General features: G+C 35.9%; 1 protein-coding gene across 1 annotated transcript in view; it reads left to right on the top strand.

The window, feature by feature from the left end:
- pth2rb (parathyroid hormone 2 receptor b) overlaps positions 1–11,925 on the top strand; it is a 42,193-nt gene extending 30,268 nt beyond the window's left edge. The window contains exons 10-13 of the mRNA XM_077226133.1: positions 4,170–4,264; positions 7,394–7,532; positions 9,553–9,594; positions 9,752–11,925. Coding sequence (XP_077082248.1) covers positions 4,170–4,264; positions 7,394–7,532; positions 9,553–9,594; positions 9,752–10,321 — 846 coding nt within the window. The 3' untranslated portion in view covers positions 10,322–11,925. The remainder of the gene's footprint in view (positions 1–4,169; positions 4,265–7,393; positions 7,533–9,552; positions 9,595–9,751) is intronic.
- The last annotated feature ends 220 nt before the right edge of the window (positions 11,926–12,145 follow it).

Raw genomic sequence — 12,145 nt, 5'->3', positions numbered from 1 at the left:
TTGAGACATGTTTGCAGTGTTTTGGTAAACATAGTGTATTGTTGCTACTGCATTATTGAATTTTGAAAATTAGTGTTGGAGTTTATTTTACAATGTGTGATTTTGAGCATGAAACTAACTGTTTTGCCAATTGTGTGTTGTAGGTGTGTTGGTGCGTTAAGAGTTTAGGAAATTTGTTAAAAGTATTGAAAAATTTGTCATAGCGATTGTAAAAAACTGTAAATTGATTCTTTCTCAATTTAGGCCATTAAACAGCATAAAACATTACGCATTATTTTATGTTATTACATTATGTTTAAACATTTTTTACAGTCGCTAGGACATATTTCTCAATACTTTCTCAAAACTCTTCACACAGTTCTCCAATCCAACTTTCAGCTCGGCACAGCAGTTCATTTAACTTTCAAAATGCACCAAAACTACCAAATCACCAAATCATAAATGTCTCAAATCAACATATTCTTCCATCACACTAGCAAAGGTTGACAGACAACAAACACACTTTACCACCCACAAAACAATGACCTAAAAAACACTAACAACAGGTAGCATTATACAATGTTTTCTTTCCTTTAAAACAAGCACACCTCTCTGTTTAGAATTCACTGCAATATATGTTACTGGAATGAATCAGACATGATGCAGTATGCTTCAATATATTTAGTCTTTTTTTTTTTGCACAGAGTAATTCCAAAATATAATAATTTATATACACACCATCCACGATACAGATACAATAGGAATCAGCTGTTGTTGGTCCAATTGTTTTTATAGCATTTCATTTTTAGATTCAAAATACATTTCATTACAATATTACTGTAGAAATTTAGCAAATTGCTGTCATATTCAGTTTTGTATTATGTTATTGTTTTGAACTTAAGTTTACCAGTTTTGAAAACAGTATGTAAGTGTCTGCAAATTGGCCTGTAAGTACACAGGTTTTGGCGATGAGTTTTGGCGGTTGTTGTGTCGAAGTGAGAAAAGATATAATGTAATTTGAAAGATGTAGACGTTGAGTGCATTTTGTGCCAAAGCAATGATAAATGATCCACAGTTTAGCCCACATTCTGTTGTGCTCACTGTGTGAAGAGTTTTGAAAAAGTGACCTAAGTATTGAGAAATGTGTCCTAGCGACTGTAAAAAACTGTAATTATGGCCATTAACATTACAGTATAATTGAAAGCTATCAATTTTAACATTTAATAGGCTTTTAAAAATATATATAACAACTTTTAATTTGAGTGAACTTTAACAATCTCCACATAAACCTATTGTAATAAATGTCACATTCAGCTGTACCTCTAATATATCTCAGAGCTCAATGTGAAACCTTTCTACTGGCCTGGTCAGGCTGGTTCAGATTTGTACTTGCCCTGCTAAAATGCACAAAAAAACAGTTATTGTTTCTATTGTTTTTGACCCATGTAACCTTGTAAACAGTGCTTTAAGGTTTTCAGGTAAGTCTAACAGGTAAATATACAGAAACTTCATAATCAAACACTGCATGAAAATTAAATTGAATATAGCTTAATCCTTATTAAAGCTACAATAGTTATTTAGTCAAGAGTAGTGGGTAATTTTCTCTTTGAGAGATGACATTTTGCTTCGGGGTTTGGGCAGATCGGACAGAATGGCCGTTTCTTTCATGTCATCGTCATCCAGTTTGAAATGTTGACTAGAAACATGGAGGTTTTTCAGATTTTCCATTGTGCATTCTCTCCGTATTTATGATTCTTTGCAGCCTTTAGCCGCTACCTATAAACGCACTGGATCCTTCACTGGAAACCCAAAGTAACTAAACATTTACTGCTAACCATTTACCTTTTGAATTCTTTGAAGTATTTTCTTCTAAATCAAGGCGGTATTTGGCTCTGGTCAAGCGTATCCATATAGCAGACCGATGGGAGTATCCTTGGATGGCAACATGCCCAGTGCATTATGGGTGTTAAAGTTTTCCTACCTATTTGGCAAAAGGGAAGACAACAGCCTTTGTTCTCTCTTTCTCTATGGTCTGGTAGCACCGATTTTAAAAAAAAGTCAGCTTTCTACTGTATAGACAGCCAAGTTTTAATGAAAGACCATTTTGCCAGCGGTGAAATACCCCTTTAAGGAATGTTCTATTTTTTGGACAAAAATGTTTCTCAAAATGTTGGAACATCTAAATATAATTTTTTTATCAACTAAAATGAGTTATTAGTTAAAAAATCATATTACTACAGTGAAATGAGCAGATGTAAACAAATTCAAAAGATTTTAATTGATGGATTCAGTTAAGAAGATCAAGAATACTGTAATGGGACAGGCCAAAATAAAAATTTTCGGGGTTGTGGGAAAGAGACATTTGAGGAGTTTAAAAGTAACTGCTCATTTTGGATTAAGTGTATGTTGAATAAGAGTCTATGGCAGGAAGGGTCTGCGCACGAAGGTAGCCTACCTCATGAAACTGATTGTGGACAGACTTCTAAACCAGCGTAACGGTTTAATGATCTACAGCAAAAGAGAGCGAGTGAAAACTACTGTAAGTGAATATAATGACTACAATAGTAATTTCTCGCTAGAAATGACATCATAAGTGGAAAACTTTGATCAAATATGTACATTTACACACAAACTGTCGACCAGCCGCAACTATCAGATGCCATCTTTATTTTTCTAGCTCAACTGTCACAGAATGGAACGCACAGGATTGTGGGATATAAAAGGCAGCGAAGGATACATCTATGCTGCCTTCAAAAATCGATCAGATGAAGGTATCAGGAGACAGGAAGTGAAACTAACATTGCATTCGGACGTGCCTTGATGCCTTCCTAACTTGGAAGGCAGCGTTTATCAGTTTTCGGACGCAACCTATGTAACATCTAACAGTCCTCTTGGGACTCCAAATTGCATCATATTTGTGAAAGTGGCATCAAAGCAGTTGTTAAATGCAACACCATCAGACACAGCTGTCTTCCCATTAACCCCGGATTCAACCCTGTGCCCTGAACACGATACGCTCTGAAAGAGATTTTCAAATCCTGTAATCCAGTATGTCAAAGGGTCGATTTGGATTGCGGCATACTGTCGTTTGTTGACGTGATTGACCAGTTAGTGGTTCCATGCGTATATTTATCTGCTGGATGGGCAGACGAAGACATTATACTGTTAATTATTGGCTTTGCTGAGCATAAGCGATTCCAGCAGTAATGGAGCTCCGATTTCGAGAACGTCTGGACCATCGCACAGCAGGAGAGCTGTAATTATGTGACAGAATGCAAATGTATTTTGGTCCTTGCTGCCTGTCAGCAAAACATATGAATTAGGATTTAACTCACATGGATGAATTTGCGCACAAAGCGCTCATTACTAACAATTTCTATGGTGTATTGATTACGGCGTTCAAACAGAGTAGCGCGGAATATGAAAAACTGTTTAAACCTGTTGAAACTTTCACGGCTCAGATACGACAGAAGCTCATCACAGATTGATGGAATAATTCCCATGCGGAAAAATAGAAGCAGAATGAAATTAGTGTTTTTAGTGTGTATAACTACTTCATTAAAATTGTCCAACAGGAGAATTCTGTCATCTCCCCCCCATCATGAAAATTTCCACCACATCTCAATTAATGTATTGTGTTTAATAGCAATTTGGAAATGACATTTTAACGACTTTGGAATAAAATGGATTAATTATCCTGCAGATGGTGATTTCATAGCTGTCCTGAAACACACACAATTAAATAATATTTTCAGGATAATTTGACAAAATTGCAGCTAGATTGGAAATGACAGGCGGTAACAGGCTTTTCACAACTGATATTTACCTTGATTTTTCTTAACATATCACAGTCTCTCAGTTTCTCTCAGTTTATTTAAATTGTCCAGCCAGCCAATTAATTAAAACATATAATGATAAATAAATAAATATATGTATGTGTGTGTATATATATATATATATATATATATATATATATATACAATTTTAATACAAATATTAATATATGCATATTTAATATATTAAACTATTTTTAAAATATAATCTATAGTGTATGTTTAGTCACATTTACATAATATTCATCATCATTTGTATTATTATTTTATATGTACATGAAAAGTCTTTGACCTTTAGTCAAATGAATTATGTAACAATACATTTCTGAATCAATCGTTGTTTCCTTTTTCTTGCAGCTGAATTTTATTCTGTTTGTAAATATTGTTCGAGTTCTGGCCACTAAGATCCGAGAAACAAACGCAGGACGCTACGACACGCGTAAACAGTGCAGGTAAGTGTAGGAAATTGTTGTTATGCTGGTACATGACCTCATATGAAGAGCTGTACTGGAGTATATTGGATTTGGGATTGTTTTGTTCACCTGTGACAAATTAAAAGCAAATCAAACTGTATAAAAGTACAGGTGCTATTTTATAATATATAAAATATGTTCACACCAGCCCATGCTGTGGCTCAATTCTGTTTTGCTGTGTTCTTGTGGTTGTTGTCAGTGAGGTGGAGTGTTTGGACATCATTGGTGAGATATCCAGAAGAGGGCTGTAATTTTCCAGAGGATGTTTGAAAGGCTTTCTCTTATATATATGTGAGTGAGTGAGTGAGGGAGTGAGAGAGAGAGAGAGAGAGAGAGAGAGAGAGAGAGAGAGAGAGAGAGAGAGAGAGAGAGAGAGAGAGCGAGAGCTCTGGTAGTGCTGCTTTCATCAATAGCTTGTCTCCCTCTGGGTAAAAGTCACAGTATCCCTGACTAATAGTCTGCGAGTGGAACTGACTGTAAGATCAGTCTGTATACAGATAGTCTCTTATCATAGCTCATGTTTATAAAGCAAATCCCTCTAGTCTGTGATGATAAACTCTGTAATGATCCTCAACACTGAAGTGGTGCATACACAAAAAAATTCACCAACACGATGGGTGTTCTGGGTTGTTGCTAGGGTGTTCTGGCTGGTTGCTAGGGTGTTCTGAATGGTTGCTATGGTATTTTTGGTGGTTGCTAGGGTGTTCTGGCTGATTGCTAGGGTGTTCCGAATGGTTGCTAGGGTGTTCTGTTGCTAGGGTGTTCCGAATGGTTGCTAGGGTTTTCCGAATGGTTGCTAGGGTGTTCTAGTTGGGTGCTAGAGTGTTCTTGCACTTTACAAAATCAACTTGGATGTTTAAGTCATTTCAACTTAAATTGCAACAAACTGACTTTAAAAAATGAGTTGAATCTTATAAAACATAAAAAAGTTGAAAATTGCTTAACTTATTTTGAGTTAAAGCAATGTAAAAACATTTGTTGTCATAACTTATTGATCATATAATTTTTTACAGTGTGGCGGTTTCAAGAGTGTTCTGATTAATTTCCATGTGCTTGCTGTGGCATTGTAATTGGTTGCGACTGGGGTTTTTTTTGGGGGGGGGGGGGGGGTTTGGGGGTTGTTCTGGGTGGTTATTTAGTGGTTGCTAGGTTATTTTGAATGGTTGCTCTGGCCATGTAACATTTTGGTTTCCAGTTAATTTGGTAAATAAACATTTAAGGAAATCACTGGAATTAATCCCAAATCATGTGTGAACAGAATTAGAGTCCCTTCTGGAGCGTGTTTTAAACCTACAGGGGTTTGAGAACCTCAAGCGAAATTAATACAGGCAATGAAAGCCATTATTGACATAACGGATGAACGGGCACAGTCATGCTTTTCTATTAATGAGAGTCGAACTTATGCTCTGAACTTGAAGTAATTAAGCAATTTACATTGGATTTGAGCTCACTGAAAGTCTCCTCATCATCCGTAACCCTTTATTTGAGGGTATGAAAAACAGCCGAATTGCCACTGACTTAAAACTTGACTCAACTTTTCTCGCTTTCGGGCCTGTAATGCGATAATAAGTCTTAAAATAGACTTTGACTCTCAGGCTCTCTGTCTCGCTCTCATTTCAACTTCATTCTCTCAGCTATCAATGCTGAGACATAGGCTCTTTTCCATCGCTTTACTTGGTTTGAAAACCAAGACGATGATGTTTTAGGAAGTACCTTGGGTGTATCATGATATATTTGGTATAATATACGCTCTCTTCCACCCTCAATACCCATGACAGAGGTGCCCTTGTGTGGGTGTGTGTGTGTGTGTTCACTACTCACTGCTCCTAATGTGTGTGCGCTAACTTGGATGGGTTAAATGCAGAGGACATATTCAGAATATAGGTTAGCATTCTTGGCCTTCCTGTCACATGACAAGTAGGCTACCATAATATGACCATCTAACACTATCACTGTATCATGATTGTAAGGATGTTAAAGGGATAGTTATGGAAGCTTGTTTCCACCACAGAATAACTTCTCGCAATTTCTCAGAATTGCGTGTGATAAAGTCTCAATTGGGAATTTATGTCTCACAGATCTGAATTTATAACACGCAATTGCAAGATAGTCAGAATTGCATGATATAAAGTCAGAATTACGTGTTATAAAGTCGGAATTATGAGGTATAAAAATGCAGTTCTGAGAAAAAAGTCAGAATTGCGAGTTTATATCACGCAATTGCAAGTTTATATATCTCAACTGCGACTTTATATCAGCATTTCTCGCGCTCGTCCATATAATGGCAGTGTGACCATCATCAAGCTTTTTAAAAAAGATGCAAAAGTATCAAAGAATGATCCTATGCAACACATGTCCTATAATTCTGGGGATATACAAAATTAAATGTAATGTATTATTTAGCAAAAATCCTGACCTTGGCCTTGGTTTTCTGTGCACGGCTGCGCTTTCAAGAGACTAGTCGCAGTTCATTCGACTCGCCCATAAAAAGCACACAAGTTGTGAGAAATCAAGGAATAACAAAAACGCGACATGAAATACAATGCCTAGAAATCCCAACAAAGTATCCCTGTAGCCTACTTTCTTCACAATTGACATATTTACCTCAGAGAAGAAGGTAGATGGATTGTATTTCGTGTCACGTTTTCGTTCATCTCCATTTTTTTACAATTTGTGTGCTTTTTCTTGGAGATACTGAGTGAACTGCGGTGCGTGCTAACAGAGACTCATGAACACACACATCGCACAAGAGACCGACTGCTAAGGTCAGCATTTTTGTTAAATAATACAATAATTAAAAATGAATGTCGTATATCCCCAGAACACTTGGAATACAGCATGTCACATGGGATCATTCTGTGATACTTTCGCGTCTTTCTAAAAGCTTGATGCTGGTTGCTATTCACTACCATTAGCCTATATAGACAAGAGAGAGTGGGACATTTTTTAAAACCCTCATTTTGTGGTCCATAAAAGAAAAAAGGGCATACGGCATTACAACAACACCAGGGTGAGTAAATTATGACTTCATTTTAATTTCAGGGTGAACTATCCTTTAAGGGTTGAAAATAGTGATGGAAAAATGTCTGTCGGTCTGTCTGTGTCCAGGAAGCTTGCCAAGTCCACATTGGTTCTGGTTCTGGTTTTCGGCGTCCACTACATCGTGTTTGTGGGAATGCCGCACACATTCACAGGTCTTGCTTGGGAGCTGCGCATGTACTGTGAACTCTTCTTCAACTCTTTCCAGGTGAGTTACTGACTAATCTATTTCCACTCCCAATAAATACACTAATGTGGCATTAGATAAGGTTAAGTATAATTATGTGTCAGTTTCCATTTCGGTTTAATTGGCTCTGTTGGCGTGATAAATAACTTCACTTGTATTTTTCAAAAGCATTTTGTTTCTTATCTGTGGACAGTGTGAACTGCAAAACTAATAACGGCACATGGAATAAATTAAAGATAATATATGGAATAATTGAATAGATATAAAATAAATTAAGCTACAATTAAAAGTTGTTGCAGAAGCTATTTACTCTTCTGTCTTTCCTGAGAAATAAAAGTTTAAATGAATGCAAAAAAATAATAATACATTTAATTAAAAGTTTCCATTACTTTTCTGTCTTTTCTGTGAAGTAAAGTAGATTAAATTAAAAGTTGGTGCTGGAGTTCATCAGAAGCTTTTTTTCTTTTCTTTTCAGTCTTATCTGTAAAATAAATATTAAAATAGATTAAATTACATTGAGTTGAATTAAATAAAAACTTGGTTCTGAGATGAATCAGAAGCTTTTTTTCTTATTTTGTCTGTCTAAAAATAAATGTAATAAAAATAAAAAATTAAATTAAAAGTTTGTACTGAGATGCAAAAAAAGCTTTCCTTCTTTTTTGTCTGTCTTTACTATAAAATAAAAATGTAAATAAATTTAAATAAAATAAATTAAATTAAAGGTGGGAGCTGAAGTTCATCGGAAGCTTTTCTTCTTTGCTTTTCTGTCTTTACTATGAAATAAAGATTAAAATAAATAAAATATTTGAATTTAAAGGGTTAGTTCACCCAAAAATGAAAATTAAGTCATTAATTACTCACCCCCATGCTGTACCAACCCCGTAAGACCTTCGTTCATCTTCGGAACACAAATGAAGATATTTTTGATTAAATCTGAGAGGTGGATCACTGCTACATAGGCTGCCAGAGGGAATGAAACTTGACGGCCCAGAAAGTCATTAAAGAACATGTTTAAATATTCCATGTGCCTACAGTGGCTCAACTATAAGTTTATCAAGCGACGAGAATACTTTTTTCCCGAAAAAAAAAACATAAATAACGACTTTATTCGACTATTCCTTTTCTTCCTTGTGGGCCTGAGACGAGAGTTCAAGAGATTTCCACGACGCATGCGCGAGAACTGAACAAGAAGTATTAGAAGAAGAACGTCCTCTTCTCAGTTCTCGCGCATGCGTCGTGGAAATCTCTTGAACTCTCGTCTCAGGCCCACAAAGGAAGAAAAGGAATAGTCGAATAAAGTCGTTATTTATGTTTTTTTTTTTGGAAAAAAAGTATTCTCGTCGCTTGATAAACTTATAGTTGAGCCACTGTAGGCACATGGAATATTTAAACATGTTCTTTAATGACTTTCTGGGCCGTCAAGTTTCATTCCCTCTGGCAGCCTATGTAGCAGTGATCCACCTCTCAGATTTAATCAAAAATATCTTCATTTGTGTTCTGAAGATGAACGAAGGTCTTACGGGGTTAGTACAGCATGGGGGTGAGTAATTAATTACTTAATTTTCATTTTTGGGTGAACTAACCCTTTAATAAAATACATTTTAAATGAAAAGATGCTGCTGATATGCATCAGCTTTTGTTTCTTGCTTCTCTGTCTTTCATGTGAAAATAAAGTTAATATAATTTAAAATAAAATAAAAGTTGGTGTGGAGATGCATCAGAAGCTTTTTTCTTTGGTTTTCCGTTTTATTCTGTGAAATAAAAAATAAAATAAATAAAATAAAAAATAAAAAATTGGTGCTGAGTAAATTAGAAGTTTTAAAAGCCAAAAAAATGTATATTTATACTTATTCTTATTTAAGAATAGGTCTAAATATTTAGATTTGGGCATATATTCATTAATAAATGAATAATATATATAATAAATATATTTATTGATAAATGAAATAGCAAAACAAGATATACAGTACAAGTAAGAAAGAACCAAATTAATAATGAACAAGTTTGACTAATAAAATTGGTGTTTATCGCTCTCTTTCAGGGATTTTTTGTGTCCATTATCTACTGCTTCTGCAACGGAGAGGTAAGTGTGGGTGGAACAACATTTATATTTTAAATACTGACAGTTTAACAGTTTAGCAAAGTTCGTATTCAAAGTGATCTTGTCAACCTTTCAGTCAAAGATTTTAATGTCAGTCCACAACATTGGTTTTTGCTCATGATCCTTGATTCTACCCTAGGTCCAGACTGAAATACGGAAGACTTGGCTCCGCTGGACGCTTGCGTTTGACTGGAAGGTTCCTGTAGTTTTAGCAAACTACCGCTACGGGTCGGTCCTGAACAGCAGCGGCACCAGCCTCCAGTCTCAGCTGACCTCTGTGACCCGCAGTTCTGCCCTCCTCACCAGCAGGGTGTACCGCTGCGCCGGTCGAACCAGTGTCAGCTCACACACACACACCTTGCATATACACACCACCTTGCCCGGGTACGTCTTCAGCAACTCGGACATTGAGAGCCTCCCGCCTTCGATTCCGGAGGAAATCGACGAGGAGGCCAAACACATCGATGACATCACGCTCAAAGAAAGCGCTAAAAGCGTTAACGGCATCACCGTACGGCAGGAAGCCCTTAGCATCTGTTTCGAAGAGAGTGGAAAAAGCCCAACCCACGTGGATTCTGATGACATCATAAAGAGGGACGATGACGCCACCCCTAAGGAAATCACTAAATGCACTGATGACATCCCGCTGAAGGATTCTTTATATGTGAGGTTCAACAGTTTGGATCAAGAGGAAGAGGAAGAACTTTAAAAAGCAGACTTAATTTAACGTGAATTGCCATTTGCAACCCATTTACTGTGGTCAGCGTAAAAGGAAAGTCGCATCAGAAAAAAGACCTGGGGGGGGGGGGGGGGGAGTACAACATGGATTGATTCATAGTAAGACCCAGAATGTGTATTAAGGAAGTATATGGGGTCTGTTTTGATTTAATGCTCACTTGCCATTTGCAACCCATTTTACTTTTGTAATGTGACGTATTTACACGTATAATTTTCCTTCAGGAATTTATTGGATTTCTTTAGAATGACATGCGTTGATTCAAAATAAGACCCAGAATATGTAATAAGAAAGTAAATGAGGTCCATTTTGATTTAATGCTTACTTCAAAAATCACAATGAATTCCGATTTGCAACCCATTTTACTTTCGTAATGTGTCGTATTTACAGTTGAAACAGGATATTCAACACAAAAAAAAACCTTTCCTTCAGGAATTTATTGGATCTTTTAGAATGACATGCATTGATTCATAGTAATTATTCATTATTCATTATTCAATTATTCATAGGTCCAATTTGATTTAATGCTTTCAAAAATCACAATGAATTGCCGTTTGCAACCCACTTTACTTCAGTAACGTGACGTACTTACAATTAAAAAAAGGATATTCAACAAAAAACCTGAATTTTATCCTGTCTGAAATTGATTGGATTGTCAAAATTGGTCATACATACCAAAATGGAGCCAGACCTGAATGCGAGTTTGCTGTGCCGAAACAGCTCCGCCTAAGTGATGTCAGCGTAAAAGGAAAGTCGCCTCAGAAAGAGGGGGGGGTATTTATTTGGAATTACATGCTTTAAGACCAAGAACGTGTATTAAGAAAGTAAATGCGGTCCATTTTGATTTAATGCTTACTTCAAATTATCACAATGAATTGCCATTTGCAACCCATTTTACTTCCGAATGTGACATATTTACAATTAAAACAGGACGTTCAAAAAATAAACCAGGATTTTATCTTTCAGGAATTGATTGGATTGTCAAAACTGGTCACATATGCCAAAAATGAAGCCAGACCTGAATGCGCGTTTGCTAAGAACGTGTATTAAGAAGTAAATGGGGTCCATTTTGATTTCATCTTTACTTAAAAAATGATCGCAATCCAGTCAAACAGAGGCTATACGTGTTGTATAATGCATTAAAATACTGGTTTTGGTTTTGTTTGGATCAACTGGTTTCACTCATTTCTAGGCCTTGCGTTCAAAGCCCAGTTTGCTAGAAATACTAATTTCTTTGCTGGAAATTAGCATCATCGTACTGCTGTACAAGATTGTTTACGTCGTTAAGTTTGGTAAATTAAGTGTGTGTAAATATTTCCTTCACAAAGTGTCACTGTGTTTTTTTTGCGATCAAATGATGTTTTTCAGTCAAACAATGCGATTCATTCATGAAACTCAAGCTGAATGAATTTCTGCTTAAGTAGTTTGTAAAATCGTTCTTACATGTTCTTAGTTTATGCAAGAATGCTTTTGAAAATCATTTCCACAAATTCCTTCAACTTGTTTTATGTTTGTAAAATTGTTCGCAAAACTATTTGTGCATAAGTCGGGTTTACCAATAAATTTAGACAAATATGCGTTATGGTCGTGTTTCATGAATGCAACCAAATGTTCAGAGTTCTGCTTTGCGATGTAAGAATTTGATTATGCTTTTAGCAAGACAATTAGTTGGTCACTGCTTGGGATGAATGTTTGTATCAAGCTACTTTTTTACTGCGGTTTGACAGTAAATGTTTTTCTTAAATTGTTTTAAATGTATTGAGGTTTCACACAAAGGTATAATAAATGCAATTAATC

This window comes from Siphateles boraxobius, unplaced genomic scaffold (assembly GCF_051911475.1).
Source record: "Siphateles boraxobius isolate OS27281-9 unplaced genomic scaffold, OSU_SipBor_1 13, whole genome shotgun sequence".
Lineage (NCBI taxonomy): Eukaryota > Metazoa > Chordata > Actinopteri > Cypriniformes > Leuciscidae > Siphateles > Siphateles boraxobius.
This window is presented reverse-complemented; position numbering and strand designations above follow the sequence as displayed.